The sequence below is a fragment of the Paramormyrops kingsleyae genome, chromosome 21, assembly GCF_048594095.1.
Source record: "Paramormyrops kingsleyae isolate MSU_618 chromosome 21, PKINGS_0.4, whole genome shotgun sequence".
Classification (NCBI taxonomy): Eukaryota; Metazoa; Chordata; class Actinopteri; order Osteoglossiformes; family Mormyridae; genus Paramormyrops; species Paramormyrops kingsleyae.
Window position 1 is genome coordinate 14,662,529 of NC_132817.1, and position 14,156 is coordinate 14,676,684.

Below are 14,156 nucleotides of genomic sequence, written 5' to 3' on the forward strand. Positions count from 1 at the left end.
GTTTTGCAAATGATAAAACCAATGACACCGATACAAAGCAACGTATCTCAGTTAAATCTAACATTACTAAAGGCAAAGCCCACAGTTTACTTTTTTACTATTATTACATTAAGTCATACACCTAATGGGTATCACCAGATTAGAAAGCTACAGGCAACAGGAAATGTATGTATAGGCCATGGATTCCCACGGTGTGGGTCCCGCTCCGTCCGTTTCGCCAACTGTAGATTTATAGCAGGTTGAAGTTTTTCTCGTTTTAAAATGTTAATAAACATGCTCTGGAAATCATCTCGCAGCCACCACTTTCAGGTCCCGTGGTCTATCGGCTAAAAGAGCAATTCTCAGCTATAATGACCCTCAGTCCAAGCAGGTGATTCTGGGATTCGACCTTGGCTCAGCCCCCGGAAGAAATACGGGACTTAACCCAAGAATACAACTTCTTAATTAGGCCAATTCCTTAAAATATATGTGAAGGAACGATTCCCGCAAGCGTCTTTGGCGTCTAGCGAGCTGTGCTGTATTCCATGCTCATGAATGTTACTTACTTGCAAAGCATTGCCCGGCCCCCTCTTACAAACACTGAAGCCGTCACCAATCCCAGTAGCGGGCAGGTCAAATATTTATACAGAGGCAGAACGGGGCGACTTTAAACGCATTCATTCACGTGAGCCTTCGATTAAAACTTTTTTGACCTGTCAACAAGTCATAGCGATAGGTTATTAACCAGCACTAACCTATATAAAACGCTTATCTTTTAATTTCAAAATATAGTAGCTGCAAATTACAAAAAAAGACCGACATGAGGATTGCGTTTTCTGTGAATTTTCTGATACTTTGTGACATAATTGGACATTATGCTACAAACGGTAAGTGTCCCATATGATCTTTCTGGTGTTATCAGACTTTACTATTATTGTTTTGATGGCTTTCAAATTGACGTTCGTGTTCGTTTAAAAGTAGTGAACCGGTACACAAACAGATGTTTTTTAGGGTAGTGTGTTATCTGTTATTTTACAAAGAGCCTCCCAGTAGGGGTTTTAAGCTGAAACCCTTAAACCTTTCTCATATTCATCTGAAAACGTTTAACCTTTATAGTATATGCATTATAGGGATTGTCACAAATGTGTGCCTGCCGTTTTAAGAGTGGACTTGGCAATTAAAAAAACGTTACTTTCATTCCTTATAAAACATACAATGAAATAAAACAACTTTTAAAATAATCATATAGGATGTATGGATAAATGCTACGGTCTAATTCTAAAATTGTAAAATCCTTCATTGTAAATTGAAACTGATTTACATTTCTATTAAAAGGGACATAACGGTAAATGAAAGCGGTGTGCAATGAGCTGAGTGCAGCCTAACTGCTTAAGAGAGGCTTTTTAAGAGGGATTGACAGTTGTTTGTTAACCTCCATGATGCAAATGTTTGACTTTTACCGGGTGTACGTAAAACGTTCACAGCACTTTGGCAGCCGTATGACGGAGTGTTTATCGCTGTGGCAAAGTGAACAGTGAAATCCCAAGTCATTTGGAGTGTTAATAGGCACCAGATGGGAATATTGTGATCAGATGTTAGCCAAACGTTACATTAATTAAGACAGTTTTCCATTAATTGTCCTTACATGCTGCATGTAGGGATCATGGTGTATGTGTATATGTATTGACTTCATGTAGCGTGTGTATGTCCGTACCGCTCCGTAACGCATGTACCGCTCCGTAACGCATGTGCCGCGTAGGGGGGCTCTGCTGGCTGCAGCAGGGAAGGGAGCCGGCCTGCGCCATGGTGCTGATGAGACAGGTCAGCTTCGAAGAGTGCTGTGGTGGGAGCAGCCTGGACAAAGCGTGGTCCAACAGTAGCGCATCCATTAATGAGGTCAGCCTACTTGGATTGCTGGGTATGGTCCCCTGCAGACCATGCAAAGGTAAGAGCGCATTATATCTCTGCCACGTACAGTATAGTGAACACATTAACATCGTCAATTTAACATTGAAAGGACTTGTTTAAATCCCGCATAGCTCCCGATATACATATGGTTGTACGGCCTGGACCTCCTATAATAAATACTTATTTATTATATATTTAACTTTTTATTATTATTAATCGCGGATTAATGCCTGGGATTCTGGACAATTTCATGTTGATCGGTCTGAAGATGCTTAACTCCTGAAAGCCAAGGGCTCAAGTTCAGTTAAGGATAGTTTGTTTTTTCCATGGAGTTGTGGGAGCTGTTGCCAATTTGAAACAGGCAAAGTGCTGGATTCTTATAAAACGCAAATCTCTCGAGGGCCGAAAATCTTCCTGTGTTGCAAGTCTAGATTTATAGGTCCCGTCCTGTTCCCCACCAGTGAATCCTAAATTCTGATCTGAATGAGTTGTATCTGTGCCCACAGTCTTCTGCTTTTCTGGTGTTTTATAAAATACTTATTATGCATGGTATAGAGAGGTAGAAAGATCAAACGTATTTGTTTTAGTTATTTCTTCATATAATTTAAGCCCAAACCGTAGTAACATCATTATTTCTAAATGGAAAACAGGAGAGTTTTAAAATATTTTTGTCCATTTCTAAATAAATGTGCTTCCAGTTCTGGATGTTCCTTCAGTCGATGAGGACTTTGGGGAATCAGGAGCCAGAGCTGCCCTCTGGGATCGTTCCATCTTCTCCACATAAAGGGAGCGAGATAAATCTTGCATTCTGCTGGAAACATGTTCTTGGAGAAATTCTTCACAGAAATCTATTCTCTGATGAATGGGCTTCTGAACTGTAAATAATGTCGACCTGGAAATCGATAGCCAAAGTAAAGAATGCAGAACAGCCAGCTTCATCTTCTTCTTCTACCTACTACCCCTCCTGGACCATTGGCTGCTAACAAGGGACCTCCAGGCACCTTCTCTGCTTTCTGCTCCACCGGGCTGCAGGTGTATCCCTGTTCTGTTGGTGTCTGTTTCAAGGTCTCGGCGCCACCTGAACAGCCAGCAACTGCTGTCAAATCCCAGTTTCCCTTGGGGGTGTTGGGAAGGGCGTGGCTTTGGGTTTGAAAGGGTGCGCTGAGTATTCATTGGGTCCTGCTATTCTTCATCCACTTTCCTGGTGGGCTTCATGTTCATTCTGCTCCAACTCTGGTGAAAATAAGTCATATTTTGCCGGGGCGGTCACTATTTGCCAAATACAGTGGTACGTCGGTATACGTCCGCTTTGGAATAAGTCCAACTTGGTATACGTCCTGTTTGGATGCGAAAAATTTTGTTTGGTATACGACCTTTGTTTGGAATATGACTCACGAGCTAGAACTTGTATGGGTCAAAATGAGTCACGACGCCGCACGCTACCCTTGTTTACCTCTCTCGAGACAAGTACACAGTAGTACACAGTGAAGCAGCAAATCAGGACACACACCAACAGAAATGCGCACAAAGACTGACTGAAAACTCAAGGAAGGGCACATGATATTGAGAGACAGGTGTGGGCAATTAACAGCCCATTAAGGACTAGGACTAATGAAGCACAGATAAGGCCTATCGACAGATACCAAAAGGATCAAACATTAAGAGAGACTAGAATAAGGGTAACTGAACATTACTGCAAACAGGGAAGGGAGCAAAACAAAGAATCGTACAGAAATACAGCAAATAATAACTAACACAGGTTACACAAGTAATCATAAATGTTAAATTATAAACGTAAACCCATGACACAAAGAGCCTGGATGACACAGCTGCCCGCTTAGTAGCAACCCAAGGAACAGGAGAACACACTAGGAAGCAAGAAGAAACGTGATGGCCAGCGGCACCTTTTGGCCAAAAGGGGAACTGACATACAGCAGGCGGCTGAACAGGCATACACATGCTCTCATTATCCAGTGTTTCAAAGCAGTGTTGGTACTCAGACTTATGCAGTCCCTTTAACCTGCACTTTCCTGTATGTAATAGGCAGTTTTTGAAATGGCCATTTCCTGCCAGTTGGTGTGAGTTAAGAAATGCCACAAGAAGTCCTGAGCATTGTAGCAGACAGTGCTGGCCCTTCAGACGCAAGGAAACAACAGGATATTAGAGAGCTTCCAGCAAAAAACACTTAATCCCTTTTTACTGGATTTTTGGGGATTGTGCCTGGGCAAGACCAATTTACACTTGAGTAATGGTGCTGGAGATCGGTGACTAACCAGAGTAATGTACCCACCATGTGACGTTCACACAGTCTTACAGCCATGCCTTGACCAGGCACTAGATTGTGTTGTTAAATCTGTTCCAGTCCAGTCTCATTCTTCCTCCAGTTCCTGGAAGGCTTTGTTTATGGTGGGGGGCGTTTGTCTGGATGTGTATTCATTTCCGTGATGTGATCTCAGTGGGTGGGTGGGTGTGTGATCTGCAAATACTCACCAGTTAAACTGTGAATCAGCTCTTCCGTGTTCCTCAGAAAATGTAAGAAAGCCCAGTTTCTCACAAATCATACTGTGCTTAAGCTGTAGGGATCATTCCCGCAATGGAAACTACTGACGTTATCAAAACACTTTTATGCCGCCTTTCGAGGGAAGGAGAATGACGAGCTCCTGGCCGTTCCTGACATGCGATTTTCACAGAGACGTGCGAGGGGGTGAACTGCGGCCCGGCGAAGGTGTGCCAAATGAAGGGGGGCCGGCCCCAGTGCACGTGCTCGCCGGACTGTACCAACATGACCCGGGGGGAGCCCGTGTGCGGCAGCGACAGCAGCACCTACCGGGACGAGTGCGCCCTGCTGCTGGCCCGGTGCCAGGGCCAGCCGGACCTGGAGGTCATGTACCAGGGCGAGTGTAAGAGTAAGCAGAGCTTTCTGGAAGTCATGGCGTCTTCAAAAGCATTTACTGGCAAACAAAGTATTCAAGCAAAATATGGCTAGACATAAAGGGTGAGCTTCTATAATCATAATAATAATAATAATAATAATCAGCATAATCACCATGATCCACCCATCCATTTTCGAACCGCTCCAGTACGGAGGAGTGGGGGCACACCCTGGTGGGTTGCCAGCGTGCCACGGGGGCACACACCCTCCCCATCAAACCCTTTAGGCAAATTAGAGATGCTAGTTAGCTGGATTACAGGAGGACTGTCACCCAGTATTATTACTAACCATCCATCAAATTTGCACCGTTTATCATGCTCTGAGTTGCAGGAGACTTGAGGCCTGTCGATCAGCTAGATAACTTGTTGGATTTAAGGTGCCCCAGTTTAAATGGACCCAGACTACCTTAAATCAGTCTTTCAAAAGTTGTTTTGCTAACCCAAATATCTGGCTTTGTGATACAGCCTCGTGGAGCCTACTGAATACTATTATTATTATTATTATTATTGATAATGATTTGTTGATTGTTAGTTTACTGGTTGCTGTTGTTGTTCTTACAATAAGAAGGCAATTTGACTGAAAACCCGACGTATTTAAGGAGGAATGGAGGAGTAACAAATGTTTCTGCCCCCCCCCCCCCCAGAGGACTGCTCCAAGGTTGTGTGCCCAGGCACTCACACCTGTGTCACAGACCAGACAGAGAGTGCCCACTGTGTCACGTGCCGCACTGCCCTCTGCCCATTGCCCCTGATCACAGAGCAGTCCATCTGTGGCAACAACAACATCACCTATGCCAGCGCCTGCCACCTGCGCCGGGCCACCTGCTTCCGTGGGCGCTCCATTGGCGTTCGTCACTATGGCCCATGTTCGGGTAAGATGGGGACATCCCCCCCCCCTTGTTAACTGCATCAGTGAGGTCATCACCACGTCGGTGAGGTCATCACCGGCTGCTCTCATTGGACGCTGTCCTGTCTCCCACAGGTATCCCTCTTAAACGTGCTGTGGAAAATGCCCTGTAGCACTGGTTGTTCCGCTTCTCTGGATTCCCTGCGATTGACGTAGTACAGACTGCCTGGATATTTTCCCGTTTCTATAAACAAAGAAATCAACCACTCCTTGTTCAGCGACTACCTCAGTTTGTGACCATTCGCAAGTACGACAGTAATCAAAGATTCATTTTCTGACCAATGTGCACATATTCGACCAAATTTCCTGTGCCTGACAATTATGAATGCCGGGGTCAGAGAGGTCTTTGACATAGAATGTTCTGAATGTTCAAAGGATGAAAGAAATTGAGAACAGAAGGCTGAAGTAATGTTTTGAGCATGGTCGTAGTCACACCTAAGCTACCGTGATTTTAACTCTGTGACTATTTCGCTTAAAGACTTGGGCATTGGAAAGGAATTCGGTCACTAAACCAGGAGTGGTTATATAAACCAACATATACTTCTCTTCGGAACAGTAAGATCTCGGTTACACTTTATTTGACAGGGAATAAATTTTTAGTAATAACTCAGTTACTACTGAAGTACAAAGCATAAATATAGCAGCTACTTGAGATAAAAGATGTGTCATGGTTCATTAATGATGAACAAACATGAGATCAATATGTCACGTGTTATTCATTACTTGTTTCTTCAGTAGTTCACAAAGGTTTACAGAATTAACAGATAAAGTAACAAATACAGTAATTGCTTGAGATAAAACATGCATCATGTTTCATTAATGATGAATTATCATGAGATCAGTATGTAACTTCATTTCTGGGTAATTAATACACGATTAATGGTATGACACTATATTATTTGTGCCTTGTCAAGTAAAGTGTTACCAATATCTTTACTCGATTTCCCTAGTAAAGAAGGGGGTGTGGAAATTTCATTTTTTGAAAGCTATCTGATCAAAATGATGAGATTATTGAAGAGTAAACATGTAAATGATGGTAAATATCCATCCATCTTCCAACCCACTTATCCTACTGGGTTGTGGGGGGTCCAGAGCCTATCCCAGAAGCAATGGGCATGAGGCAGGGAACAACCTTGGATGGGGGGCCAGCCCATTGCAGGGCACACTCACACATGCAATTTAGTAACTCCAATTAGTCTCAGCATGTCTTTGGACTGTGGGGGGAAACTGGAGTGCCTGGAGGAAACCCCATGACGACACGGGAAGAACATGCAAACTCCACACACATGTAACCCAGGTGGAGACTCGAACCCAGGTCCCAAAGGTGTGAGGCAACAGTGCTAACCACTGCACCACCATGCCGCCCCCTGATGGTAAATATGTAACCTGTAAATAAAATACCTCCTATTTTTATAAAACACAAGGTTAGCAGTCTCTGGATAACTAAACACTCAGTGGACTGTTATTTCTTCATTAAAATGTCCAGAGATTTTTTTTTATTGCAGATTTATTTTCGTTATAATTGATAAAATTACAACAGCAATATCTGATTGTGTTTAGATCTGTTGTAAATCTAACTCTGCTTGCTTGTAAACTTGCTTGTTAATAGAGGTATATTGTATTGTGACAAGTAATTATTTTTATATTGCCCTTTAATTACACATTACAACGAAGTCTGTCTGTGTCGTCTTGTTCAGTTCAGCATTACTCATTTTCCTGTTGACATTTTTGATCTTTTTATTTTTTTGAGAACCTGGATCAATTATGTTGTTCTTTGTTGCATTTTCCACCCTGGTAGTGATTTGAGAACCAGATTGTTCCATATGTACCAGACCACAGAGCTGGGTTTACAGCACATAGAACACAGGACCTGTCCTTACAGTAACTGGAATAGTGTCATGGCTGAACGAGACCTCAGCTTTAACATGACTGAATACAGAATGCAGTACCTCATGGGAAAACTTCTTTGCGCAATTTCACTTTGAATCTCCATATTTTTTTAAGAATCTGCATTGTTAAATCCTGTTTTAATCATGGTTCTGCTGGCAGAAGGCTACTCTGAGCAGCGGGCTGCTTCCAGGCTCAAAAATCCTAAGACCACAGTACACAAAAACAATGTGAAACAGGAGACACTGGGAATGACAAAAACCAGACAGCTAGAGGGAGGAAGCCAATTGCTAATGCCAGAGACGACCGTCAACTTATCCAACAGTGCCTCATGAATCGGAGGGTGACATCAAGTGCCCTTCAAAAGGAATGGGAAAGATTAAGTGCAGGTGTGAAGTGCACTGCTAGGACAGTTCGTATCAGGCTCCTGGAAGCAGGACTGAAGACCCATAAAGCAAAAGGAAGAAGCCCTTCATCAGCGAGATACAGGGAAGAACCAGGCTGGAGTTTACAAAAAAAATGTAGATTTTACACAGACGCATACCCATAAATTGAGAATTGAGTAAAGATTTTGCTACGGTCTCTTAATATTTTCCAGAGTCGTATATGATCAAACTAGACTCCGCCTCTTGAAAGGGGGTATGACATGAAGGGCATTCTAGGCCTCGAGGAGAAGCGCTGCTGACGTCTAACAAACAGCTCGCCGCCCCCCCCCCCCCTCGGCCCCCACGGGATCCGGCCTGCAAACGGGCATGCGGCTGTCCATAGCCACGGGGAGGTGGCCCCTCGATTGCCGTGGGAAGAAGCCATGCTCGAGGGGGGGGGGGGGGGGGCTGCAGGGGAGGTGCTGTTCTGACTTGGATCTGTCGGCTCGTATGGAATATTCCTGCCTTGTTTTCATCTGCTTGAAAGGCTGTAGAAGCATCTGATTTAGCTTCAGGTCCAGTCTTTTAAACTCAGACCCAAATGCTGCTCTTAAACAATAAAAAGTGCAAAAGAAAAACAAAAAAACAGTAAAAATCGTGTCAAGATTTCTTCTCCCTTGTTTTTGTAAATCTGCAAAAAAAAAATAAAGTGGAATACGATGCCATCCAACTTCAGCCATTAAAGTTTACAATACTGATACGAGAATATGTGATCTGATCATTCAAAAACAAAGTGATTATTTCAATACGGCTTATGGAAACGGCAGTTAAAGTTCAATAATGCTTCTGTGTATACTATATTTCTGGTTGATTGCTCAAATATGACATAAGTCTATACAGATCCAGCCGCTTAAAATTTCCCCACTTTCCATGACAGGTCCTTGACAGGACCTTGACTGGCTCTTGGCTGGTCCTTGACTGTAATGAGATCCCCCACGATGATGTAATGAAAAAGGGGGCCGGCATGATCCACCCCTCAACTCTCTGTGTGTAAAGTACTTGCAATGATCTATCCATCCACCAGGGAGAGCAGTAATCTGAAGTGACTTACCTGAAATCAGGTAAGATACCTGAATCAGGTATTGTAACTACACTGCAAAAAATGAAAATCTAAGCAAGTACAATTTTCCTATATTTAAACAAAATTCCAATTTCATTAATAAACTTACTACACTGCAATAAATGGCCTGTGAAATTTAGAAATAGTTTCTGTTGTGAGGCAAAGATGGCCTAAAACTGTCAAAATGTGTTTTTAGTCAGTTTATTGATGAAATTAGAATTTTATTTTACTTCCCTCTTTGGAGATGAGGCGGTCCCAAGATATGTCCAATACAATAATTACAGGTCTAAACAAAGTATTAAGACTGATATTGTCAAGCAATGAGAGGTATATGAAAATTAATCAGATTTGAAGCCCATTAAGCTTGTTTGGCACAAGATGAAAGATTTCATCCGCAAGGAGGCCAAGCCAGGTACAAAGCAGCAGCATGTCCAAGAGTTATTTTGGGAGAAGAGAGTGACCGAAGATGTTTGTGACAGACTAATTACAGGTCTAAACAAAGTAATAAGGTTTACTGTGGAGAATAAAGGTGTGTTCTTTCTTTCTGTCTGGCTAACACAGCCGGATAGGCTGCTGGTGGCTGCGCATCCACTGGGGGGGGGGGGGGGGGTGATGTGTGAATGTGTCATTAACTTCTCTGCTTGGCCACAATGAAACAATGAGACAGATGAGACAGATGTTTGAAGCGGTCAAGGTGAGGTTATTTTTTTAACATAAGAAACACTGCTTTCAGATCATAAGAACATAAGAACTATACAAACGAGAGGAGGCCATTCGGCCCATCAAGCTCGCTTAGGGAGAACTTAACTAATAGCTCAGAGTTGTTAAAATCTTATCTAGCTCTGATTTAAAGGAACTCAAGGATTCAGCTTGCACTATGTTATCAGGAAGACTATTCCATATTCTGACTATCAAGCCAGTCGGTTAAATAAACACTACTAAACAGTCATTACACACTACCAGTCAAAATTGTTGTTGGCATGTAAATTAGAAACCAGAAGACTATAGTGGAAAAAAAGTATGATCGTCTACCAAAAACATTTATACACTGTATAGTCATGACTGACATGCTGAGGCTGGGTTTGAACCAGTGATCCAGGGAACACAAGCACACAGGCTTAGCCCACTGAGCCACACAGGGACCCTGGAAGTGCATGAAAGTTCACCATAGCAAATACCCTGAGCAAGGAACTGCCCACAAGCACAAGAAAAGTGGTGGGGCTGGGGGCTGGGGGGTCAACTGAATGTGTGAAAGTCATTAACATCTCTTTTGACTGGTAGTATGTGTGTGTTTGTGTGTGGGTTTGCATAGATCACATTTGAGGACCAAATTGCCCCCAAAGTGTAGTAAAACCTGAAATTTTCCTACTTTTGGGGACATTTTTTGAGGTCCCTATTTGGATAAACACTTTTAAAGCCTCTGGTCACAAATTTTTCTGAACACATACAAATCGAATTTCAATGAAAAAGTTGGCCAAAATTTCACATCTGTTCACGACTATACGCTCGGGTGGTGAACAAAAGCACTGGCAAAGTCTTGCATTTCTGAAAAGTTTCAATACGCAGAAAAAGGCTAGTCACATTAGAGCGCTATTTCGTGAAGTCTGGTCCACCATCTAAACGGCTAAACACACCAGAAGCCCCTGAAATAGAAGAAATCACAAGACAGAAAACACTTTAACATCTCTCCATCACAGAGCCGGACTCGTCATCAAAACTGTAAGCTCCTCTAAACCCAGCTTATTGTACCTTGATACCTTGTACGTTGCTTTGGATAAGTCTGCTAAATGCTTTAAATGTAAATATAAATATTGTACAGTGTAAAGCCATGTAGCAGAAATGACTTGGGGTCAGTAATCCAGGAGACATGGAGGTGTACAGTAAATATCCATTGTCTTCCCAACATCAGTCACTGAATGGTATTAAAAAAGCACTGGAGAGTTCAAAGCATACAATTCTCACAGTCTATCAGCACCACCAACATTCAGATGTAAATGAGCTTCAGATGTAAATGCACGCTGGCCGACCAGATCACCCCCCCTGGAAAGAAAATATCCCTATTCCCTTTTATTGTCCTTGGTGATTTTAACAGAGTGAATCTACACCAGGAACTTCCTAAACACAGACAGCATATCGACTGCCCCACCAGGGACAACATCACACTGGACCACTGTTACACCATTTTAAAAGATGCCTATCGCTCTGTCCCCCGGGCAGCTTTAGGACATTCTGATCACTGTATGGTCCATCTTATTCCAATTTACAGGCAACAGCTTAAACGTGCCAAGCCTGTAGTCAAAACTGTGAAGAAGTGGACCAATGCAGCAAAGCAGGAACTGCAAGACTGTTTTGACTGCACTAATTGGACTGTCTTTGAAGCTGCATCTGATAATCTGGATGAGCTGACAGACACTGTGACATCATACATCAGTTTTTGTGAAGATGTGTGTGTCCCGACCAAGACCTTCTGCACATACAACAACAATAAACCATGGTTCACTCCCAAACTGCAACATCTTCACCAGGCCAAGGAGGATGCCTACAGAAGTGGTGACAGGGCCCTGTACAGGCAGGCCAGGAACACGCTGACCAGGGAGATCAAAGTGGCAAAAAGAAGCTACTCTGAGAAGCTGAAAGAACGGTTCTCAGCCAATGACCCTGCATCAGTGTGGAGAGGCCTGCGAGATATCACCAGCAACAGACGACCCCTACCCCCCGCTGAAGCAAACAAAGACCTGGCAGACGAGCTGAACAACTTCTACTGCAGGTTTGAGATAAACAGATTCACACCCCCCATCCACCCCACTCCAGAGACAATAACCCTCATCACACCTCTCACCCCCCTATCCTCCCCCCTGGAACTCAGAATACACGAAGCGGAAGTGAGCCGGCTGTTCCAGAAACAGAAAACCAAGAAGGCCCCGGGACCAAACGGTGTATCCCCCTCCTGCCTCAAAACCTGTGCTGATCAGCTGGCTCCCATCTTCACCCGCATCTTCAATAGATTTCTGGAGTTGTGTGTAGTTCCCTCCTGCTTCAAACGCTCCACCATTATCACGGTCCCCAAAAAACCCACCATTACAGGACTGAATGACTACAGACCTGTCGCCTTGACGTCTGTGGTCATGAAATCCTTTGAACGCCTGGTTTTAGCCCATCTAAAGGACATTACAGGACACCAGCTGTACCCCCTGCAGTTTGCCTATCGGGCAAACAGGTCGGTGGATGATGCAGTGAATATGGGGCTGCATTATATCCTGCAACATCTGGACCGTCCAGGAACTTATGCCAGGATCCTGTTTGTGGACTTTAGTTCGGCTAAACGAGCATAGATTTTAACGAGCAGTTAAAATCATTTCAGATCCGTCACATCCTGGACACAATCTTCTCCAGCTACCCCCCTCTGGCAGACGCTACAGATCTGTTTACAAAAACTGTTTACACTATACCTCGCACCTTAAAATTGCACAGTGTTACTCACCTGTGTATATTTATAATTTTTCACATTTGTATTGTATGTGTGTTGTATTGTACTGTATTTGTACAGTATTTCTTGTATAGGGTATTTTGTTTTTAAAGTGTCACTTATTGTAGAGCTGGGTGATATGGCCTAAAAATAAAATCTCCGATTTCCGATTTCAATCGATTCTCCCCTCCCCTACACAAAATCAAACTACTTTATTTAGCTTTTTTTACTTTAGACCACACCTTTAGGGGCAGTGTGTGGCTCAGTGGGCTAAGCTGTGTGCTTGTAATCAGAAGGTCACTGGTTCAAGCCTAGCCTCAGCATGTCTGCAGCTCCTTGAGCAAGGCCCCAACAGGTGGCCTTCACAGACAACTTATTCTTCAAAGATCAAGTTGAGGGAGGCATAAACACAATTTCCCCACGGGGATCAATAAAGTGTCAGTTATTATTGTGAACACTTTTAGAAAGGTTTCTCTATAGCTTATTTTAAAACTGGCAACAACACAATACACCCTCAAACTTATAAATAAAAGTAATAAGTAATATTGTAATAATAATAGAAAAAAAACACATAATTTTATCATGTCAGCTTAGTATTAAGTAAATACTTTATGCCATTGGGTTTGACATATTATATTACAATTCCATATTAAAGAAGTAGCAACACCTTTCTTTGGGCATGTGCCATCTTTTCCCCTGTCATTGCCATGTTGTTAGTGAATCTGCTACAGTGTTAATTTACCCATGAGGAATGGTGCATCGCATTAGTTCCGCATTTGGCGCTTGTGTGTAAAAAAAGTAATAAAATCGATTTCATGAAAACACATCGTCCTGAACTGTAAATTCGAATTAATCAATTAAATTGATTTATCGCCCAGCTCTAACTTATTGTTTGTGTATGAGAGAGTATCAAACTGTGGGAAACTAATTCCTTGTGTGCCCCAGCACACTTGGCGAATAAAAGCTGATTCTGATTCTGATTCTGATTGCTGCAGCAGGTGAGGATCATGAACTCCCAATCACCTACAAATTCTTTAATCAATCAACAGTTACAGTATCAACAATCAATGGCTGGACAGTTGATACAGGGACAATGATCACAACACACGTCAGAACAGCCTTCCCAAAGCCAACAAACTGAACCCTATTGAAAATTTGTGGACTATGCTTAAAATAAAGCACTTTAAAACAAATCAATATACTGTAGGACCAAAGTGCTGTACAAAGGATAAATAAGAATAGACAATAAACAAACCAATAAAGCATATTAAAATAAAATAAAATAAGTAAATAAAATAAATTAAAAAGAAAAATGAGCTTTTTTAAGTCATAGCAAAGACCATTCAATCATTTAACCCTGTAAAAAGAAAAGTAAAGTTTTTGTAAAGACAGCGCCATCTAATGGTATCACCCTGCAAGTGAATGAATGGGCGGGTTTATAGTCAAATATAGGCCCACCCCTAGAAGAAGGGGGGCTCTAGCTTCCGGCTGGTATTTGGAAGGAACTTGGCTGGGATTTGGCTGCCAGCCAGACTGGAGGGGAAATTTTAAGTGGCTGGATCTGTAACTTTATATTGTGTGTAGTGTATACAA

General features: G+C 42.7%; 2 protein-coding genes across 2 annotated transcripts; both read left to right on the top strand.

Annotated features, from left to right (window-relative positions):
* Positions 1-389: 389 nt before the first annotated feature.
* Positions 390-7,398, top strand: LOC111836546 (follistatin-related protein 3-like). Its single transcript, XM_023797911.2, has 5 exons — positions 390-866; positions 1,739-1,924; positions 4,578-4,793; positions 5,463-5,690; positions 5,801-7,398. The coding sequence occupies exons 1-5, from the start codon at positions 800-802 to the stop codon at positions 5,836-5,838; spliced, it is 735 nt and encodes a 244-aa protein (XP_023653679.1). The 5' UTR covers positions 390-799; the 3' UTR covers positions 5,839-7,398.
* A 2,326-nt stretch (positions 7,399-9,724) lies between these two features.
* On the top strand, positions 9,725-13,008 carry LOC140581530 (uncharacterized). Its single transcript, XM_072704465.1, has 2 exons — positions 9,725-11,864; positions 11,964-13,008. Exons 1-2 carry the CDS (start codon positions 11,092-11,094, stop codon positions 12,427-12,429), a joined length of 1,239 nt encoding a protein of 412 aa, XP_072560566.1. The 5' UTR covers positions 9,725-11,091; the 3' UTR covers positions 12,430-13,008.
* The last annotated feature ends 1,148 nt before the right edge of the window (positions 13,009-14,156 follow it).